This window comes from Cyprinodon variegatus, unplaced genomic scaffold (assembly GCF_000732505.1).
Source record: "Cyprinodon variegatus isolate N-32 unplaced genomic scaffold, C_variegatus-1.0 Scaffold614, whole genome shotgun sequence".
NCBI classification, from domain to species: Eukaryota; Metazoa; Chordata; class Actinopteri; order Cyprinodontiformes; family Cyprinodontidae; genus Cyprinodon; species Cyprinodon variegatus.
Window position 1 is genome coordinate 192,064 of NW_015151067.1, and position 18,880 is coordinate 210,943.

The 18,880-nt window shown below is 37.9% G+C and overlaps 1 protein-coding gene across 1 annotated transcript in view; it reads right to left on the reverse strand.

Annotated features, from left to right (window-relative positions):
- LOC107096317 (cadherin-12-like) overlaps nucleotides 1–18,880 on the reverse strand; it is a 205,181-nt gene that overhangs the window by 59,525 nt on the left and 126,776 nt on the right. The window contains exon 6 of the mRNA XM_015392921.1: nucleotides 13,848–14,035. Coding sequence (XP_015248407.1) covers nucleotides 13,848–14,035 — 188 coding nt within the window. The remainder of the gene's footprint in view (nucleotides 1–13,847; nucleotides 14,036–18,880) is intronic.

Below are 18,880 nucleotides of genomic sequence, written 5' to 3' on the forward strand. Positions count from 1 at the left end.
TTCTCCCCTACATATTTCCCAACCAGCACGTTGTGGAGTATTAGAAAGTTTGCATTTCACAAATCATCTGCTGCTCTCTCCAACACTTTTTATGGACCACCTACAAGACTCCAGGCCGGTGGATTTGTGTTGCCAGAGGTCTGTGGCAAATACTCTTTACTCAGTACATTGTGGCCAGTGGGGGATTTCAGTTTGCACAGCCAGGAGATAGCCCTGTATGAAAAATGGGTTCCCTGAGTAGGAGCCAGCAAATATTATGCCACACATGCTGTCATTAAACAGGGCTGTTCCTTTAGGGCTTAGAACAGCACATTTCAATTATGCATATCTCTCAACGTCACCATTCCTAAGAGAAGATCAGCAAACTTGCAAATGGACAAACATTTAATCCAATGAAAAAATATGTTTTTTACTCCTCAACCCTAGGTCATCCCATTGAATCTTGAAATGTGTGCAAGAACTGCCTTTCATTTGTGGGCTGTAGTCTCATTGAGTCGTGTCCTTGAGCATGGTTTTTCATGTTCAGTATGTCACTATGTGTGCTCACATTTGTCTGCACGTTTCTCTGGGAACTCTCTGCAGGATTTACCTATTGTCTCCCATAATCTTCTGTTTTGCAGATGGGATATGCAAACCCCCTCAATGCCTCCATGTGCTTCTCCTATTTCCCCCTCCACCATCCATCCCTCTGTATCCAGCCTGCTCTGTATCAGCAGGCTGGAAAGCAGATGATCATCCTTTGAACCCATTACTCAGCCTGATCCTCTTATCATAACCAACCTTCCTGAGTCTCTAATTTGGGGTCTGCCAAACCCTGCTCTGTATACAATGTGGCTTTCGTTTCTATCCCGTTGCGTCCTTCTTTTTTCCCCCTCATCAATATGTGTGAGAGGGTAACAAGTCAAAGAGAAAAGCGAAAAGGGATCCTCTGCACACCTATCTCAGGGGATATTCCGGTCCTCTGCAATAAGACAAGTAGGTGGGTGGGTCAGTATTCTGGGACCAGAGAGGAAAAGCTCACAGAGACTTCATCTTAAGCTTCCTGCTACTCACACTTTTCACCACTTTTTCACTTTGTCCTGCTTATATATCACACATGTTTACTGCATTTCACTGTGCAGATGTGGTCAATTAAATTGGCTCAGAATCCCACTCATCCGCTTTAGTGTAGGGAATATATCACAATTCTCTCTTGTTTTAAATGGAAGTATTTCAAATGTTGGGATGCTAACAATGGGAGGAAAAATGTGTCTGCGCCATCTGTCATGGGTATACATGATGTAAACAAATGAATGTCTTCATTTACATCAGAACTGCACACTGTCTCTTTCTGCTGCTCCATTAATGTCAATGAGAAGGTCACTAAACATGATGTATCGTTGCAATGACGAAAATGCCTTGCATTTAGCGTCCATGCGAGCTTCTGCATGTACACTGAAGCGGCTCTCAGAATAAGCTGAGAATCAATTACTCACTTCCCTGCATATTTTTTGCGGATCAAAGGATCACGCACCTTTTGTGTGCTTGTGTGCCGGGGCATGTTCTAAAAATGTACTCGGTAACGAACACCTCTCCGTCTGATAGATAAGAAGAAAAAAAACAGATGTGAATTTGCATAACTACCCCAAAGAACATTTTAGACACTTACATCAGAAAGACCCCAGAAGGCACAAAAACAGGCTAAAGTGCTTTTGTCTCTAACTTCTGCAATCAGTTGAAATATGTCTTTTATACCTGATTAAAACAACAGACAAAAGCAGGGTTTTGTCATAACTCCTTTAAAGTATTTTGTTTTGCAAGGAAGGTAATGATTTAATGAGAAACCTGTTTTGATCCTCCAGAAAGGAATTTGCATGAAAAGATGTTAAAGGGAGTCTTGAATATGAAAGTTTTAAGTCTGGCTGTTAAATAAAGAAAGAAGCAATTAATAGTTTTGTGTTAGAAAAAAAGATGAATTACTAGTTTATAGCATTTAGAGCCACTTTTCCAAATAGAGACAGTTTGAAAGGCTGATACATATAATAATTTGAGCTAACCTTGTCAGGCAATTTTCATCTATCAACCAGGATACTTAAGTGGGGTTTAAGACTGATTTATTAACAATAATGATAAACCAGAACATTTTTTTAAAAAAAGCAACAAAGTTGTAGCTAAATAAAGCCAGTTTAAGTCATGGGATTATCTGCATGAAATCTTAAGTTCTTAATTCTACCAAATACAATTTAAAAATTAAGTTTGAAGTTACTTATTAGTGCCAAATACCTGCCAGAGCTGAATGGTGTATAACATAAATGGCGGTGCTTTAGAATGAATGGGACAACAGTTAATCAGCAAGAAGACTGGTGAGAAGATGTCCACTGTTGGTGTTATATGAATAACTTGTGAACCACGACTACATAGAGGGGGCTTTCTAATGATCTAAAGGCATATGAGATTAAAAAAATCGAATTGCTCAAAATATATAAATTTTAATATTATTCCAATATTTCTGTTTCCTATATCAGTATCGCAATAAACTGCTTCCAACACTAGTAATATATCTAATGATATTAAAATGTCTCAGAGCGGAGGTCTTCAACAGGGGTCCGTGTGACCCCTAGGGGTTCCACGGAGGTACTGCATGGGGGTCGCGAAAGTTTTGGTTGATTTGACTTTTTTTATATATCCCCCCCCTGCATTTTTTTTCACTAATTGAAATGTCTTTAAATACACATTAACATGAATTCAACACACTGTAATAAAGAGATAAACGGAGGCAGAAGATGTCTTTCAGCCATCAATGCACAAATTCAGTGACACACAGGAGCTCTTTCAAGCTGGGCACCGTCCCATCATTCACAACACCTGTCCCATCAACCAGGAATCACAATCAGAAATACTTTATTAATCCCAGGGCAAAATTACTGTCGTTAAATTACTCCATCTGTAACAGAATGACAATAGGATCGGTTTGATATAACACAATTTCACACACTATATATATAAATAGGGGCTCCCCGCTCCATCTCACCATCAGTTTGTGGGTCCTTGGCCTAGAAAACGTTGAAGACCCCTATCTTAGAGCATTATTATATGCTTGTAAAGTCATAAAACTAGAAAAAAAAATTTTCCTCTGTCAAAAAGGAATGTGCTGTCAGATGCAACTTAAGAATAGGTGCATTTGTAATTTATAAATGTAATGGTTTTGAATGGCTATAAAGGTTGGGGTTAGGCCATCAGAATGCAGGGTCTGGGTTTCCAGTGAATCAAAGTTTAACAAAAATATTACCACTGATTTGTTAAGTAAAGTACATTTTTATCATTACTGTGATCTTGGCAAACACTATTGGTTACAGTAACCCACATTTTGCTTAAGTGTTCCTTCATGATTCAAGTCAGTATTGCGGTCAGGAGGGACCGAAAGCAAGTAATTTAGAAAAATACCATCTCTATTGTCAAGTATAGTGCTGAAAGCAATGTTTTATGAGTTTTTCTCTATGGAGTTTAAAGCACTGCGCCAAGGCCTACAGTTATTAATTAATGGCGGCGAACATTTCCCTGACAGCCAGGGTAGCTGGTATGGGTCATAGATGGGTCTTCTAGCCTGACAAAGCATAAAAATGGGGCAAAAAGAGGAACATGTAGTTGTTTATCCATTTTCATCTTCATGGCAAAAACATGAAGGATTTCTTTTTTTTTTTTTTTTTTAAAGAGTGGCTTGGCCAAGTCCTAAATATTGTTTTGCTGGCAGATCTAATATTTGATATATCAGTTTCCAAGCAAAGAATGTTTTCCTTGTGGGTTATGGTTGTTTTCACATCTTTCCACAAAAGACAGAATTAAGCTACCATATAAGTTTGCGTTTGTTTAATTTATCCAAATAACTTTACCATTCTTCTCATTTCTTAAAGGTTTGGTCGATTATACCAAACAACACTTCAAATCCTGAAAGCATTTTCAGCAGATCCAAGAAGGAAACCTATCTTATCCTCCTACAAAAGCATTGCTTACAAAAACCTTCACTCACTGACATTTACATTTTTTTTCATTGCCATATCACACAGATTATTTGGGGCTTTTGCATTATGCAAACGTGGCATTCCTTCGCCGTTCTTTATTCTCCCAAAGCTCAATACCTCTGACAACAAATGGCATTTAAACCCACCACAGGGGTCTGCCGCATCCCGCCGGAGGGAAACGCAAAGAACAAAGCAGAAAGGTATCAGGCCGCTGGGTTTCTATTTTAGCCGAGTCAGATGCTGAGCAATAGTGACGACAGGTTAGAAGCTTACATCAGAGCATTCTTTTCCATATAGCTTCATGTTTTCAATGATATTTTTTTCAACATGTTTGTATTACATGCTATACAACTGCTGCAAGCAACATTCAGTGACACTAAAGCAACAAGTTGTGGTGATGTTGACTGAAAACTGTTTTTGTTTAATATGGATATATGTTTTGTAGCTGAGGCATATAGCACAATGTAAGTTCAGAAGGAACTGCAGCTGTTCTTATTTTTCCTGTATTTTGTTGTTTTAGGCTGCAAAAGAAACAGCAATCAAAGGGAGTTCAGGGAGTCTGAATCTAACAGTAATAACAGGTTTAGTTTTGATTATTATGACCAAACATAGACACGTAATCAGGAGCAGTTTCCTTTTTTCCCCCTAATTCTATTAGTGGCTCTTTCGCTGATGCATTCCTCTGTATATTTTCATGTTAGGTGTACCTTTTAAAAGTTGATCCCTAAAACCTTAATGAGACTTTGTTGAGGCTTTTATTTTATTCTCTTTCTATGCAACACTCATAAATGCACATTACCCACCCACCGTCATCAAGCTCGAGGATTTAAGTACCTAAAGTGAACTAATATCATCATGTCCTTGATTTCTGCGGCCATGCCTGGGGGGAAAGCCAGATATTAATTTCATTAATGCGTTTGGACATGATGGATGTCTGAAATTGTAACTGTGCACGCAGCCTAAGGAGATGGGGTCATGACAGACACTTTCTTAATGGGCAGACTTTTATGAACCAGAAAGTCCTGACCACATTATGAGAGCTGACATAAAGACTGATGGTGGATTGTCTGTTTTTACCGTAAACCAGTTGAGGGGTTCTAGCTCGATAACACAGGGTTATGATGAATGGAGCTGCAAGAGAGAAGCGCATACACCCAACCTTTAAAAGATTCTTACTAAATCTGTGATTGTTTTTATCTGTATTTGATTATTTATTCGTCTGGGTGAATATCTGTCAGATAACTTAAATGTTCCACAAAGAAAGTCCTGGATGCTAAAATATATAAATGCAACCTCAATAATATTTAAATCAATGTGTCTTAATAATTAGCAGAGAACAAGAGTATATTAGGAATATTTGATTTATTGGCATCCCATTTCCCTTCATTCTGAAGATTTATTGAATTTTCTTGACTATAGAGAACACCTCATTATAAGCCGTGCTCACTTACTTTTTGAAAAAACTGGAAATGCACTGGGCTATAAGCCGCTGATATATACTCAACTGTTTCCCACAAAACCAGTAGGGGGAGCTCTACATATAGCCCCTAGAGTAGAGACGAAGAAGAATGCTAGCTCCCGTTAGCTTGTTGGCTTGCAACAGTAAAAGTAGTAGCTTATAGTCTGGAAAATATGGTAATTTAAACTCCCTCTATCCATCGCAAATCCAGTTTGGCAGTGCGTTTTGGATTATCGTCTCACTGTATAGAAGGGTTCTGAACATAATCCTCTACTAGTTAAAAATGTAGAGGTATTTAGATCCTTCTTCCTTCTTTCACCCATGCTGTTACTGTACAAATGACACTCGAGCACATGGCACTATCCAATGTCTTGCAATTTTTTCTTGGGTTTTAAACTGTAACATTCATTTCTCTAAACATCCCTCTAATTCTTTTGGCAAAATCATTTACTTTTTGCGCTGTCCATAAAAGAGACAGAAACTATTTGGCTGCTGTCATTAGCTATCACTAGTTTCATGAGCAGTCTTTCTTATTTCATGGTGGAAAGTAACTCCTGCAATCTACCAATTTCTTGTTCATTCAGTTGCTTAACTTTTATAAATGTCTTCATTTTCCTCATATCAAAGATAACCGTATGTGTGACATACATTCCAAAAACACATAAAACCTGGACTTGAAGTGGATTAAACAGCTAACATTAAGCTCTTGACATGATCTTTCCAATAACCTTGACTTTTATTCAACCAAGCATTTGTTGGCTAAGTTTGGGAGTCAAGTTTACTTTGTTTCAACAAACAACCAGTAAAAACTAACTCCCCAATTTTTCTAAGTTAACCAGGACTATGCCATCTGTTAATAAGTGAACAATTTAGGTACAAATATTTGGGGCTGGGCGATTCATTGATTCATCAAATTTTTGGTTTATGAAGATTTAACCTTTAGAAAATGTATTCTATTTTTTCATCAATCCACTGCCTAAGTTTTCATAGCTCAGAGTGACACCCTTTCATCACTTTTTACTCTTAGTTGTGTGCTCATTACAAGCTCGTTGTGTAATACAACTTTCTGCAAACAGCATGTTTTATTTTCATTGTTTGTTGTGAAACATGATTATTTTAAAAGCAACCTTCACAGCTTGTAAAATAATAACTTCCAAAGGGAAGACATTAATATTAGACCTTTATGGGGATGTATGTTTCTTTTTCAGAATCTGTCTATGGTTTACAAAAACAATCAATTCAAACCTAAGAACCAGTTTCTTGTTTTTAAAATCTGCCTATGTTGTTTAATGATTTTAAAAATAAAAAAATTAAAGTCTAAATAAATAATTGAAACTTCTAAGTTTTATGAACATTATGCCAGTAATGGACTTTAACTAGACCGCTAAATGTTCAATTTCATACATGACTTAATTTACAAAGCAATTTAACAACACAGTTGACAAAAAAGTGTCTATGTTCTAGAAAAAAATGACTTGGAAAATAGATGAACTTACATTTAAAAACTGGCTTTTCAAACCGGGTTGAAACCCAAGGAGAAATAATGTGTTTTAAGAGAAGATACAAAAAAACAGCTCGAGAATCAGTCCTTCCTGATTTGCAATGGCAGTTCATTTCACAGTTTCCACAGGGGGCAGTGACTTAAAAACATTCGCTCACCTTTCAACTTCCTCTTTAGTTTTGGAACAAACAGCCGTAACTGATCTTCTGACTGGGAGAGCATGAGGGGGCATACTTTTGAATCAGGTTAAATAGACACTGAAGGGCAAATGCATGTAAACACAAATACAAAACAAGTTAAAGAAATTTAAAGTAAGTTTAGTAACAAACTGGAAACCAATGTAGAGATGCAAACACAGGAGTTATTTGCCTGTTTCTTTGTATGAGTAAAAAGTTGTGCAACATTTTTTAAACCAGCTGAAGTCACTTAATTAAACACAGGTTTTTAAAAGTTTTTCAAAAGAGGGACCGTCTTGGTCCAAGTTACACTGACTTGACTGACTTATTGCAGGGTTAAGTAAGGCTAATTCCTTGGTTATATTTGAATTTTGCAACACATTTTCTTTTTTTTTTTTGCCTTTTCAAGGGTGATAGTTTGGGTAAAGTAACTAAGAATTTGGCTGAACTAAATGCAGAAATTGGAATCACAAAAGAACTTTCTTTTTTTTCATGCAATGGATTAATGCTGGCAAAATGGTGGCATATATTGGATTACTTATGGGTCAGTTTTGTATAAATTTTGAGCATGCTGAAGCATGCTGGCACACATCGACATACGGTAAGTACGTCAAATAATTTTGAGCATTCTCAGAATTTCTTGATGTATGCCAACATATGCTCATACGAGGGCCATAAGTTCCTGGTAAATTATGTGATCGTTGACACACGTTACGTACTCAATACTCGAAATTGGTGTCTATCTTATCCAAAACCTATGAGTAACTTGTGCATAACCCATGCGTAACTTATCAAGAACTTATCTCCAAAAGCAAATAAAGGTATGCAGGTATATTTGGCGTGCTCCAGACGACCACTGAACATGTTTCTAACTTACCGCTACTGTATAATGGCGTATTGACAGTGTTTTGGTATAAAAAAGGGTTCACAGGAGGAAACGTCAGTAGTCCTCCAGACTACATGGTGAGCAGACGTTCCACAAGATAAGAAGTATCCGGCAATGCTGAGATGGGAATACATACTAGCTGTCCTGCAACATCAACATGATCTCATCAATTTGACTCTGTTCCAGTTGTAGGGTGAGTGTGGCGGTTCCTCCCTCCGTTCACACCCACGGACATGACCAACAAACTTCCTGGAAGACATTACGCTGAATCTGCTGTGACTGCAAATCTTCTGTCTTTCTTTCCTTATTTTTCTGTCTTTCTTTATTTTATTTTTTTGGTGGGCGGTAAACAGCATTTAGGTTAATACCGCAACTGCAAAGTTTAGAGAAATCTTCTTCTGCTTTTTATGCAGGCCAGGTGCCTCCGGGTGCATTGCTAAACCTCTCAGGACACTGGCTATGCATTACCCTGCCGTGTGTTATGCATAAGAGTATTCATAACAAGTTACATTTGTTATGAATACTCTATGTATAAGCCCAAAGTACAAAGTTCAGTATTTGCCAGAGTTTTAGAAGATTCTGGGATGTCGGCATACACTGGCTAAATCGTCAAAGTGTGACAGCACCATAAGCAGTCTTAAATTAAGTCTTTAAAAAGCCATGACCTAATCAAGGTCACCGTATGAGACCAAATCCAGCCAATTTAATTTCACTCTCCCTTCTTTGTTAAGGATAGAGGTTAAATATTCAACCAGAATCTTGCTAGAAGCTTAACAACTGTCTACCCATTTGTAAACCCTTATGGATTTCTAAAATTTGTTGAAGTTGTTTGTTCTATAATGAGTCAATGTTTCTATGCTTCTCTGCCCTTGAAGACCAACTTTGGGCTTGCCTGGTCTAAATAAACAATTTTGATGCATCATTCACCATCCCAAATTATAAGACATACATGCCCATAGATAACGTGTCTATAGGTAAGGGATAATGCCTGACATGGTACCCATTATCAGAAATTAATAGACAGCAAGGAGACAAACACTGCCTGGTGCAAAGCCTTTGTAAATTCCATTCATTTCTGTTGACTGATAGGGCATTATCTCACATATGCAATGAAAACACAAAATACTAAAACATTTATTAGCATGTCTTTTACAAGTGTCTGACTTGACAGTTTATTATCTCTCACTGTGGAAAGTAAACAACATAACCAGGTCTGGCCACAGACCTGCAGCTCAGTTCAGTGAAGCTGTTCTTGTCTGTGTATTGCCATTGCCAACTAACATTTGAGAAAAGCAATAAATTAGAACAAATAGGCTATTTGACTAGAACTTTTCATAGGACACGCTGAAGCCAATAAGAACCGAGTATTCACTCAAACCATAACATCAAATGAAGCGAACTACAAACAAGTTTGTTGATCTACTTCCAGTTTCCTTGAAATATGTGAAAAGATGATCCTAGGGTTAAAGATGTATATTCTTTAAGTATATTTGCAGAAACAGTAATTTATTACCCCTCAAATCTTCTTGCTGTATAGCTTTTTAGCAGATTAATACTCATCTCATTGGATGTACCACCATATTTCTCACTCTAATTTCTGTCTTAGCCTCTAATGCCTTTTTTTTTCATTCACCTCTGGCAGTTGCGGGTCCCCTTCGAAAATGAGATGATATATCTCTGAGGATTTATCCTGAGAGTAATACATTTAGCTAATGTAACACGCTCTTTTGTGCCATTTGCCATTTTCGGAAGAGATATTATGACTCTAAAAATGCTTTATGTCGTAAAAGTAGTTGGTATTAAATGAGATACTTTTTGTGAGACCTTTTTTGAGAGGAGGTCACAGTACAGTGGGTATATTAATCCTTCAGAACATATGGCAAAGCAAATGAGCCCTGACATGCTAAGTGAATGCTTTAGATAGCACAGGCGCTCAGGAAGACTTATGTCATTGCTCTGAGCGGTGCTTTATGGCAGGGACAGAAGGAACTCGACATTACGAGGGCTAGAGCACAGGTTCTGACCTATTATTTGCCTCCTTCTGGAGCTTTGCACTATATTGTGCTATTTGGACAAATGTTTGTTATTTAAGCAAAACTGCATGCATATATTTTAGGAAAGAAAGCAGAAAAAAAAAGGACTCATAAAGTGAGAGCAGTTGGATGAGTCTATGTTGACTGGGAACTGCAAAAATCAACTCCCCTTTATGCTCTCCTTCCCCCAAGTGACTGAGAATTGCTGTTTATTTTTAAGCCTCCCTGGTTGTGAGATGCTTCTGTATGTGCTTGCATCCCACCTCTTCCACTCCCTGTCAGGTATGATAGCTCTTCTATTTTTAAAAAGTCTTATGAGCAGGGCAGGGCTCAATGCTTCATACTGTATGTTTCTCTTTCTCGGCTGATCTGTCGAAGCACAAAGTTTTTGGACAGGATTTAGACAGCCTCTCACACTTGAAAGAAATACCAGAGTTCAAATGCAGCATTCAAACACATTCGGGTCCTCGGAAGTTCAATGTTTTCCTGAGTGATTAATCTGTGCTGCTCCTTACCAAAAAAATTTAATACTGTGTGCATGGTTAAAAGTGCATATAATTGGCCTTTGCTTAAGGTAATTTACTTTAGATACACAAATACTTATAACAGGACTAAGACCACACTGCCTAAAACCAGCAGCAAATTAAATTTTTAAGATGAAATTATTATTTGATGTTAATAACCGAAAGTCTTCTTGATAAAAAAAAAAAGCACTTAAAATCAGCAGGTTATTCTGAAATGTATTGTTTTTTTTTATACAAATATATGCCATAGCGGACAATAAAAATATAGGCCTAAAACCAGCTACACTTTAGCAGTTTTAAGACTTCTTGTTTCTCATCTGTGATATATAAAAACAGTACTTTCTATGATATTTTCTTTAAATAACTTATAACATCCACAGACTTGGTTTTCTATAGACATGTTGAATTTTATTGTTTACTTCCAGAAGTTTTGTGAATGTCCTAAGCGTTGTTCAAACCACCTGTGTTCTTTGTCCAAAATGTGAACATTTTGGTCCTCAAAATGTCCTCAAAAACGACATTCTTTTGAGGACCAATGTTTACATTTCAGACAAAGAAGACAGATGGTCTGAAACGGGTGTGAAGGAAGCCATTTATGTGAAGAAAACCAACCTTAAACGGAGGGGTTGGACTTAGGTTTCATCTCTCAAAAACCTACAATGCAGCAACAGATTTGATTCCTTCCTGCTATCATTGCAACCCCCACCCCCATACAGGGGACCAAAACATCTTGCCTGGTCAGCCAGGCCAACAATTCCCCCTAACCACCTCCCTTTCACAGGCATGGACCAGTGTCGTGTATTGCAGATTAACAAAGAACCCAAACAACTCCCCATTCATAAGGGGTGAACCCATTCTTCAAGTTCAATTTGCATGTTTTCTAAGCCAAAACAAGGCTTGGTTTAGGGCAACTCTATAAAGCTTCAAACTCAACACTAATTCTGACATTTTGAATAAAAAAAATTTCCTGGGTACACAGTTAACTGTATTTAGTGAAAAGTTTCAAGACCCGTTTCAAATAGCTGATGGTCTGTGGATTAACAGTCCTCAAAATTGGCCGCCTGTTCAGTAAGGGGATATTTCCAATCATCTCATTGACACACCAGGACTTTATAAAGCAGAGACAATGAAGGCTTACAAGTCATTAGAAGGATGTAACTTCTTGGTGTCTGGACATGTGGGGCAAATATGTTATAACAGCGATAATCACATGAACGCAGTGTGCTTCTTGAAGTGTGCTCTGATTCCATAACAAATGATGACCAACAAGAAAGCATGTCACCAGGTGTAGGTCTGCCTGGACAAAATAAAAGGCTATGAGGTGTCTGCACACTGCACATGCAAAGCAGGGTAAGATGATTTGATATTTATATAAATTTATATGATATTATTAAATGCTAGTCATATGTTTTCGGTAATGCAATTATTTATTAAAATGTTAACCTGTAATACAAACCTCCAGTCCAAATGGGCAGACTGAAAAAAAACTATACACGGCGCTAGTGTTTTTGCCCTCCAGCAGCAAACTGGAGGGCGGGATCTTGAGCGTGTGATGTCACCTATATGATTCATATGAGGAAATGGAAATAGGAAGATTCTATGTGGTTTCTGTGGGAAAACTCAAAGAAGCATTGAATTCATTAGAAAAGAAACATATGGAATTGAAATCTGTAAGCACTGATTCACTCTCACTATCCTACTCCGTAGTTGTGGTGTCTGACATGGCAGTGTGGGTCCTGCTGCTGCCTTTAGACTAACCTCTCATTCACACAGACCTTATTTATCCTTGCATTGTCCATTCCATTAGCAACTACAAGCCATTCCTGTCAATACAGCAATTCCCACTGGCTTCTTGGCATGAACACCCCCCCTTTTCATCCTCAATCAGGAATACAGATCAAGTCTATTTCTCATAGATGGCAGAGAAAAAAGAGTAAAACATTTGTAAAGATCACAAAAATGGTGCAGTTTAGCTGTAAATCAACACTCTACCGTGCATCCTTCCAGATATATACAGGCCTAAAGGACTTTGTAATTGCTCCATCAAAGGTCTGGGTTCTAAAACATGTTTATTTAATTTTCATATCTGGCTAAGATATCTGGGAAGTGCCATTGAAGCTACTTAATTTGGTACCCTAACCCCCCAGTTGACTCCTTTTAAGCAGAAGATGAACTGTTTTACACTCAGCTACCACTGGATGACCGTTAGTCCAATCTTATTCCCAAGTCTGAGCTCAGTCAATGGGAGAAGCTAAATTCAGTTACTTTTGCATTTGACATCTTGTTCTGTCAGCCATGGTTCAAATTTGTTTTACCAATACTTAGAGTTTGACTGAAGATGGATAAGCGGAAAAGTTAGACTGATTTTGCGTAGCACTCCAATTTAGTTTTGCACATCATTAATCTGGGACTCCTACAATCAAATCTGTTCTGGGAAAAGGAGCCTCTTGCTGTTCCTCCTCCTGCAGTGCCATGTTTATTTTAGTTTGGCTCCAGGCTCGCAAGTCATGTTTAAACACAGCTATACAGTAGCAGCCATTCAAAATGGCCCTTCCCACTCAAATACCAGCCGAATGGAAGCCCACTTCCCTCCAACTCCCAGCAAAATCCCCCCCAGCTTTAAACCACTGGAGTGATCCCTTCTTGCATATTTTTTTACACTGACTCCACCCTTTCACTGAATTACAAGGTCTGACCAGAAGATGTTACTTGTCTTTAGATTTTAATGTCCACAAATCATGACAGAAAGAATATTTTAGTACAAAGATTGATGTTTAAAAATAAATTGTAGGGGACCAGCCAAGGGCCCATCAAGAAAAGTTGGGACATTTTGAATGGCTACTACTGTATGTGACACCTTAAACTGTAAATCTGCAATATGATTGGCTGACTTGTTTTGGGTCAGTCTCAAAGGCTTAAAGCGGGATCAGGACAAGAGGAATTATCATATGTTTGTGAATGCACAAATAGGATTTAAGCTTGCGGGTACGGTTAAAAGATGGGGCTGGTAAATGGAGAACCTCTTGACTTCACTTTCTCTCCACACTGACAAAATGGAACAGTCCTCATATTCCTGCAGATGAAGAACCGATTTTCATAATTATACCACTTGTCAAAAAACAAAACAAAAAAACAAAAAAAACAATAGAATACTAAACCTGTCTTAATGTGGGACAATCAGGATGGGTACATATAAGAGTGGCAATGAACATACTGTAATGTTGGAGTTAGTGAAAAATGGAAGCCCAATAACGTTTAGAGATAACCTACCCTTTTTAGAATGATAATCCCCTCTTGATTGTGCTCATTGGTGGTGATGTCAAACATAGCGCCTCCATCTCCAGGAACAATGGTGTACTCTACTTCAGCATTCCTCCCAATGTCTAGATCATGGGCTTTAATTCTGCCGATAGCAGACCCAACGGCAGAGGATTCAGGAACTCTTAGATGAAAGAAGCCTGTCCAAGACAAAGAGAGAACATAGTTACATTTATTAGATATCACCTGACATCAAAAAGTTACACATCTAGCTCCTCACACTCTTAGTTCTGTAGTTTTTTTCTCACACCCACCAAAGGGTAGTTAACAGTATTCTCCTATAAGGAAAGAAGCTGTGATTCTCTCTAATTGATTTCAAGAATTTAAATAAATATATGTTTTTTATTAGAATTTGAAGAGTATAGACATTAGGGCCATCTAGCACAGTTAGAACACCCTGTAACAGACCAATACGGCAAAGAAAATTCACCATGTCTTGGATAATGCAACTCTTCCTGTTGCAAAACAAACAAAAAAACAAAAAGTCATGGATGGGAAAACAGCTAAATGACTGATTATAGCTTTCACCTGAAGTGGAAAGAAATTAATCATTTCTATGCCTCATCTCACCCTCAAAGATATGCTTAAAGATTAGTTTTTGTCTCCGGAAAGTGATAAGCTTCCATTGCATTTCAGATCTAATGCCTATTGTAGCTGAGACCATAAAACCAGTGTAAGTCATTCAGAGTCCTTGACATTGTCTAAGACTTTCTCAGGTACGGGATGTATTTTGGAAAACTCCACATGATAATGTCCTTGCTTTTGTGTAAATTCAAAAATGGAAGCAACACTCACCTTGGGTAAATTAACAAGGATTCTTTACAATATATATTTGAGACTTTTCATTGAATGGCTGATACTCTGTGACCAATTCCAATTGCTTGCCTCTGAAGAGCTAAGCTAGTTCGCTTACTTTGTCCTTGTGCATTATCATATCGATTCAGTCAATTCATACTTAAGTTTTGACAAGAAAATAAGTAAATCAGCCCACAGCAATTAAACAATATATATATATTTTTATTTTCTTTAGAAGTTGATTACTTTGACAACTATTTGACTTAACAGACTCCAACTGGATCTCAGTGTGAATGCATCATCCGAGAGAGGATTAAGGCAATATTTTTGTTTTTACTGGTGGAAAATAAATAAAATTTGAGACAAGGTTAGAGTACCCTATTTTGGTTTTCACAAATAGAATATGTGAGCATTGGATTGCAGTTCTCTATTATTTATTTTATTTTATTTATTTATGTATTTATTTATTTAATCAGGACAGAGCACATTAATGAACAATCTTATACTTCTGTACAGAATGTAAATTAGCCATATTAAAGCATAGTTGCTAATTTACATCTGTCGTCCTGAGGCAGGAAGACAAAACAACACAAGATCACATAATACAATATCAGTCAAAACATAGACACACGTTCAGACAATGACCTTACAACAATAAAATTAGTGAGTGCATGACTGTGAACTGTTGAAGGTGCTTTTTAAATGTGCAATAAGTGGGACATTCCCTGATGTTTGTTGGGAGGCTGTTCCAGAAGCGAACCCCTCTGACTGTCGAAAGGTTTTTCCTATTATTATTATTTTTTTCTATTTAGACTGTAATTTTTTCTGTAGACATTACAATTCTGTTTATGTACTGGAAATCGTTTAGTAATAGAACAAAAGGAAGTGTAGTAATGCACCAGTTTTTCTGGTGTCCTGCCTGGATATGGATTTATTGTACTGTATTTCATCTTTGGAGTACTGGTTTAGCTGTTAACTGAGGCCAGTACATGGTTAAACCAGACGCACCCAGTAAAATAAAATACTCTCAGCACTGTAAGACCTGAGCTATAACAGCACCAGTCATTTTCTGGGGCAGATAAAGGAATAGTTTAAAACATTACTTGACTGTTCTTTATTTCTTTTTTCCATTTTCTTTATCAATATAATTGAGAACATGCAATAAGTTTATTTTATTTCAGTACATAAACCTGCATTCACAGAATATTTTTTTGCAGAGTCTAGAAATACTAGAATCGAGTTATTTGGAGTGTTTCTTGATAAAGAATGTTCCTATTTCCAACAGCTGTTGTATGCCTAGAGAAAACAGATGAAAAATAGCCTGCATAAAAAGTCTGGAAAATGTACATGACAGACTGATCTGACTAATGGATATTTAAATGAGATAAAAGCTAGCCCCTTCAAACAATTAAAATGTTTAATATCTTCTTTAGGTTTCCAGGTCCTTGTCCTTATCAAGGAACCAAAACTATACAAAAGTTGACTTTTGGCGGTTCAAATGTTCTGTTCAAATCTAGCCAAAGCAAACTGTCATAACTCAGGGTGGGTGAGCCCGATTGGATCAACTAACATTTGACATCAAAAACACCTTTAAGTCGGTCTGTCTTCACCCTTGCTTTACAGACAGTTTTTTTTTTTCATGTAAAGACAAAGGGAAGCTGTAATAAACTGAATTTAATGGTCAATTAATTATGGTAGTGTCCTGGCCCTAAACTAGCAAAAACAAGAAGCCCAGATATGATGGCATGATGTTCCTTTTATAAAAGGCTTTGATAGAGTTCAATTGACTTTGGGTCATCAAGACTCAAAAGTGTTGCAAGATCAACTACATGCATTTAATTAAATATGAGAATATTTTGGTTCTTTTTGGTTTTTAGCTATTTTTTATCTTAAATATGAAATTTTTGCCCTGCATACAGTATCTCTCCCCTTTGTTTATAAGATTTTGGATTCTTTTTGATCCTTCTTTGACCTCCTTAATGAGTTCCCAATGTGTTTTCTAGAGAATGATTGTTGATTGTTGACTCTTGGGAAGATTCACTCATATTTCTTTTATTCCACATTTGTAAATGTGTTTCTACCTTGTTTTACTGAAGTCAATTGCCTCAGGAATGTCTTTTTTACCCATTTTAAACTTAAAAATGGCATGAGGTGTTCAGTGTTGTTGTTGGAAAAGATAAAAGAGAGCCCGACACATATAACCACCATATAGAAATGTGTGCATAAACAGTTTATAAATATATATATATATATATTATATATATATCCAAATTAAAAATTTACTTTAACCTTTGACAAAGGGTTAAAGGGTTAAATAGATTATAGTTGGATGCTTTAGTTTCCCCCACATACAGTACTAGAGTGGCCTGTGTGCATACTGTGAGCTGTGTTGTGTCTGTGCACATGTTTCAGATCTGATAGTCAAGCACTCCTACATTTCTCATGACAACTGCCGTCCTTTTCCCCACTGCCTTGGTGCACACCTGTCTCCCATCGCACACAGAAAGGAAAGAGATGTGAGAGCGCATATGACTTGAGGGTCCCTATGACTGGCTGCTCTGAGCACTGTTGCTGCCTGTTATTGCCTGGGGAGCATTGTCAGCTAGGTATCACATACAAAGCAATTCATGATAAATACTGAATTCTATAGTGTGAAGTACATCCCAGATCAACAGTCTGATTAGACAATGAGTATGCATTCTTAAACATCTTGTTTTGCACACAGCTGTTTGCACAGAGGCTGTCTCATGTTCCTGGACACATCATCATTTCACCGTCTGGCCCTGTTACTCTGAGATCTGGGTTTGGTCTGAGTGGGGTGCTTAACTAAGCTTGGTCAGACATGATAACCAGGAAACAGGGGCATGGAAATTAAAAATCATAAAACTGGGGTGCTAGGAGATAATAAAGAAATAATAATAATAATAATACATTCTATTTAACAGTGCCTTTCTGGACACTCAAGGTCACTTTACACAGAATAAAATGAAAAAACAGTTATGGATAGGGACAAGAGCAGTGTATTTACAAATAAGCGAGCTGGAACAGATGAGTTTTGAGTCTGGCTTTGGATAAAGGGAGAGAGTCAATACTGCGGAGGTCAGGAGGAAGTGAGTTCCAGAGCTGGGGAGCAGAGCGGCTGAAGGCTCTGCTCCCCATGGTGACAAGTCAAGCTGGGGGTACATTGAGGTGGATGGAGGAGGAGGATCTAAGGGAGCGGGAGGAGATGGCAATGTGAAGGAGGTCTGACGGATATGGAGGAGCAAGGTTATGGATGGCTTTGAAAGTATATAGAAGGATTTTAAATTGTATTCTGAATTGAACTGGGAGCCAATGGAGTTGGTAAAGGACAGGGGAAATATGATGAATAGAGGGGGTTCTTGTGATGACACAAGCAGCTGAGTTCCGAAGAAGTTGGAGTTTATGAAGGGATTTATGAGGGAGGCCGAAAAGAAGAGAATTACTATAATCAAGACGGCAGTTGATGAGGCTGTGGATAAGGACAAAGGCAATGTAAGTGGTGAGGGAGGAACAGGGACGGTTAATGTTGCGAAGGTGGAAGTATGCAGACCAGGTAATTTTATTTATGTGTGACTGAAAGGAGAGGGAGGAGTCGAGGATGACACCCAGACTCTTGACCTGAGGGGAGGGGGAGACCAACGAGTTGTCAATGGGTGGTGAGAAACTATTGATTTTGGATAGGGTGGATTTAGTGGGGACGAGGAGGAGTTTGGTTTTAGCAGTGTTTAATTTAAGGAAGTTTAACGTGAACCAGTCTTTAATTTTAAGTAGGCAGTTAGTAAGAGATAAGGAGGGGAGTGAAGAAGTGGGTTTACTGGATAAAAAAAGCTGGGTGTGAGGTGAGTGATGAAGAGGAGGGGGCCAAGAATTGAGCCTTGAGGGACACCAGTAATGACAGGGGAAGGGTGTGATGTGAAAGATTTGAGTTGAATAAACTGAGTGCAGTCGGAGAGATATGAGCGGAACCAGTCAAGAGGGGTGTAAGAGATGCCAAAATAGGATAATCTATTGAGAAGAATGGGGTGAGAAATGGTATCAAAGCCGCACAAAGTATCAAAAACAGTTCAGGAATTTGCCAAAAAACAGGACTTGAGAGTTCCGCAAGTGACTTAAAAAAAAAAGCCAGCCCCTGATTGGGAATCACTGCTATAGGAGACAGGTGAGCAGAT